The 4,087-nt window shown below is 32.6% G+C and overlaps 1 protein-coding gene across 1 annotated transcript; it reads left to right on the top strand.

The window, feature by feature from the left end:
* The first annotated feature begins 1,813 nt into the window (after positions 1 to 1,813).
* LOC145160420 (non-specific lipid-transfer protein Lac s 1) lies at positions 1,814 to 2,577 on the top strand. Its single transcript, XM_079079596.1, has 2 exons — positions 1,814 to 2,235; positions 2,365 to 2,577. Exons 1-2 carry the CDS (start codon positions 1,892 to 1,894, stop codon positions 2,372 to 2,374), a joined length of 354 nt encoding a protein of 117 aa, XP_078935722.1. The 5' UTR covers positions 1,814 to 1,891; the 3' UTR covers positions 2,375 to 2,577.
* Positions 2,578 to 4,087: the final 1,510 nt, after the last annotated feature.

Raw genomic sequence — 4,087 nt, 5'->3', positions numbered from 1 at the left:
CCATGTCTTCATGGCTTACACCATTGGAATGATTCTCCACTATGTGACGCCGGTAGTTAGGTGACCAGTTGTGTTCTGGAGAAGCTTGTGAAGGCATTTTTTCTAATTTGGGAGTGAAGTTAAAGATGAGATTAGGTTATGCAGCTTTCCAGATGTACCGTTTTTGGGCAAAAAAAATTGTTGTTTTATACAGAGGCGCCTTGTACAGTGGAAGCGTGCTCCCTACGATTCACATACAAGCCGACGTCATTTAGGTGGTTCAAACTCCTCAAATTCTTGCCATGTCATCGCTTACGTGTGAACTTAGTCTGATGTATCATTGGAAATCGGATACAGTAAGTGAAAGGGACTAGATTGCTAGGTTAAAAAAATTTGTTCCCTCATACAGCCACTAAAAATGTTAAGTGACTAAAAGGGTCAACCTTAGAAAGTTCATAGGCTATATGTGTCATTTTCCCCAGATTTAGAGGGTAAGAAATGAATTTGAGCATAAGCTAAAGGAGTATAGCTGTGAGGAGGAAAGTAAGCTGCTACACAAAGTACACACACTTTTCTTCACAAAAGTTTACTCTATGTATCATCCTTATCGCAAGGAATGTCTTCTTCATCTCCAACCTTTGAATAGCATAAACTTAGGTTTTTTAATGAAAAAATGGGTTTTAATGAAAAATGATATGTATTTATGACGAGAGCAATTGCTCATCCAAAATCAAAATTTACCATGACGTATAGGTTTATCCAAGACGATCTTCATGGCTACGATGCCACATCGGCTTTCAAACACTTAGGGTTCTTCGATTTTGGGATTCCATTTTTCAATGAATAAATAAACTACTTATCGAGCCATAGCTATATACACACAAACACACACACACACAAAAAAACATTTAAAACAGGCAAAACATGTCTTATATGAGGTCATAATAATACATACATATTAACAAACTTATTAACTGATAATAATAGCAAAGTGAAAAATCCTTCTCTTCTTGCTTTTGATGTCAAAGCTTTAGGGTTTTTGTGGCTTAAAAATAGAGCTAAGTGGGGGAGATCTTTGTCTTGGAACTCATGGGTTGATAACCCTATCTATTGTAGCTTGTAATTTCATCTTCTTGATGTTTTTTAATAAAGTCTTGCTGTTAAAAAAAATATATTAACTGATAATAATGTCTTATATGAGGTCACAATGATAGATTTAATTTGGATAAGCTTAATTAGTAGTTAACAATCATATGAGGAAAGTGACAAATTATTATATATTGAGAACATAAAATAGTTCGTTCCTAATTAATGATCACATATATAGATCCTTTTTATTTACTTTGTATCAAGCTATTAGACAATATTTTTTCATATAGATATACGAGAAGATAAATTTCTGTAAATTTTTAATCATCGTTTTCTTTTAGAAATTCTTATTAGCTAATGTGGATTTTCATTATCCATTATCCCATTTTTTATCTATAAAAAATAAATAATCAGTACTTTTATACAAGTTAGTAATATGTTTGATTAATATGTCTACCGACTACCAAATGCGAGTAACGTTAACATGAAATTTTATTGGGAGGAAAATAAAAATTAATTTGTGATATATAAAATTGAAGATCAAAAATCTCAAACTTGGTCGGCTTGGAAAGTGATAGCCATACCTACAATTCAAAGCGAGATCCACCATAATTATGTAGTAGATAAATGGAACGATTACACACACAGGCATTTAAGGTTCCATTAATATTCAATCCAACTTCCAACCACCCAATCCATTCACACACACATAGGCATGGACAAGAATCCCTATAAATACCTTTGACATCAACCTTTCTTGCACCAACTACATCTTCAATCACATATAACTTTTCTACGACTTTAGTGCTTGCATACTTGAAAAATGGCAAGGATGGCAATGATGGCCTTATGTGTAGTGTTGACTTGCATGGTGGTGGCGACACCCTACACAGAGGCTGCTATTTCATGTGGTCAGGTGACAAGCAACTTAGCTGGATGTCTTGGCTACCTAAGAAATGGTGGTGCTGTGCCACCGGCATGTTGCAGTGGGGTTAAGTCACTCAATAACGCTGCAAAATCAACCCCTGATCGTCAGACGGCTTGTAACTGCTTAAAGAATGCTTCCAAATCCGTTTCTGGCATCAAAGCAGCCAATGCAGCTAACCTTCCGGGCATGTGTGGTGTCAACATCCCTTACAAGATCAGTCCTAACACTGATTGCACCAAGTATGTTCAAATATCTGCTTATATTTTTTTTAATCAGTTTCAAATTAAAGTATACGTCTACTTGTTTAAATATTGCATGAAAACACATTAGTTGTATTGATGTGGCTTGGCATATTGTGATTTTTGCAGGGTGCAGTGAGGTCGAGATGTGGATATGATGCATCTTGCGCAGAATAAAAGCATATATATATTAGAATAAATAAATATGAGAGCACTATTTTGTATGAAAAAGACATATATTATTGTATATGTCTACGAGTTATACGGTCTTTTGACTGGTGCCCTTGTAATATTTGTATGTAATCGCGTAATCTATATGCATCCTACCTTTACTTTTTGTCAGTATTGTCTTTTCCGCTGCAATGGTTTATTAAAGCTTCCTGTATACATTTAACTCTTTTTCGTTATCTGTTCTTTTGTCTGAAACGTTTTCTTCAAATATTGTATTTTTGGAGTTTCATTGCTGTCCATTTGCAAAATACCCTTAAAAACTGAACAAATGGACCAGATTTTTGTTATAATCAAGCCTGTCGGCGTAAAAAAGAGGCCTTGTAAGTCGTCCTCATTCACTTTATTCTTCTTTTTAGTTAGAATTTATAATGGTAATTTTAATACCCAATCGGTATTTTTCTCAGTTTTTTGAATCCTTGTGTAGATTTGATCATTGGGTTCCTAAAATATTTATTTATGTACTTTTTTATTCTAAAAAACCAGAATATTCCTTATATGTACTTCTGATTTAGTTCTACGTACGTTTCCATTAATTCCTCTACGGGTGTAGTTTTTGTTGAACTTGATTGATTTAAGAACAAAGTTTCAATGCACGATGTAATAATTGCTCCAGATTCGTCAAATTGTTGATCTTCCTTTATGTTTAAGGGGGTGTTTGGGATCGTTTATTTAGAACAAAAAAAACACTTTTTTTGATACATTGTTTATTAGTTTATGTTGTAACAAAATCAAATTTAAAATGAAAATGTTTGGGTTAATTAATATAGTCGTACATAATTTTCCTTTTGTAAAATGAGTGAATGACATGAAAAGAAAGAATAGAAGGAATGATATTGAGAGAGTTGATTAACGGTACGTATTATAATCGTTTTATCTCAAAATCATAAAGAATTTCAAGAAGTTAGAAGATATTGATTTTTTTGAAAACATCTTAAAACACTTTTACGTTTGCCATACATTTTTAAACTTATTGAGATTTTAAAAAACTAATAAGTGGATAAGTTATTTTCTAACTCGATCTAAACACCTCCTTAGTAGGCTAATGATTGTACATTTGAAGTTCTAACCCGCCTATGTTTTTGTTTAGTTTAGGTTGTTGAAAACATAAGCAAATTTGTAAAGAAAGGCTTCTTCTCTTTAAAAGGTATAATTTTCACTATATTACATGGTCAAATTCTCCTTACACACTTCCAAAAGCTTAAAGAAAATTCGAACTAAAGGGACCTTCAAAATATGATGGGGGTTTATTACTAATCAAATGTTTTTAACCATATATAATTGTATTGTTTCTACTTCATCGTTGTTTCAAAGTTGAAAAAACGTTATGTAACTTGGGAGATTAAGTGGGGGTATTGGGGTGTTCAAAATGATTATTGCAATTCAAAGAAAATCAAATCACATAATTTGGAGATTTACATCTAATATTTTAGCCTACAAGGATCGAAAACATCAAAGTAAGTATGCCAAACATCAAAAGTCCCATAACAACTTTCTTCATTCAATTTAGGGTGCCCCACATAAATTCCGAATTTTTGTTTTTCTTTTTTCAAGATTTGAAGCTAAAGTTACATTATTTTCTTTGTTATAGTATTACGAATTATTGATTGCATTGATTTTGGTT

The sequence above is a fragment of the Lactuca virosa genome, chromosome 1 (genome assembly GCF_052849685.1).
Source record: "Lactuca virosa cultivar CGN04683 chromosome 1, Lactuca_virosa_CGN04683_v6, whole genome shotgun sequence".
Classification (NCBI taxonomy): domain Eukaryota; kingdom Viridiplantae; phylum Streptophyta; class Magnoliopsida; order Asterales; family Asteraceae; genus Lactuca; species Lactuca virosa.
Note: the sequence above shows the minus strand (reverse complement) of the source record. Positions and strands in the feature narration are given on the sequence as shown.

What these genes read in the sequence shown, in the direction of transcription:
- LOC145160420 (XM_079079596.1), top strand. Translation starts at nt 1,892, where the DNA reads ATGGCAAGGATGGCAATGATGGCCTTATGTGTAGTGTTGACTTGCATG.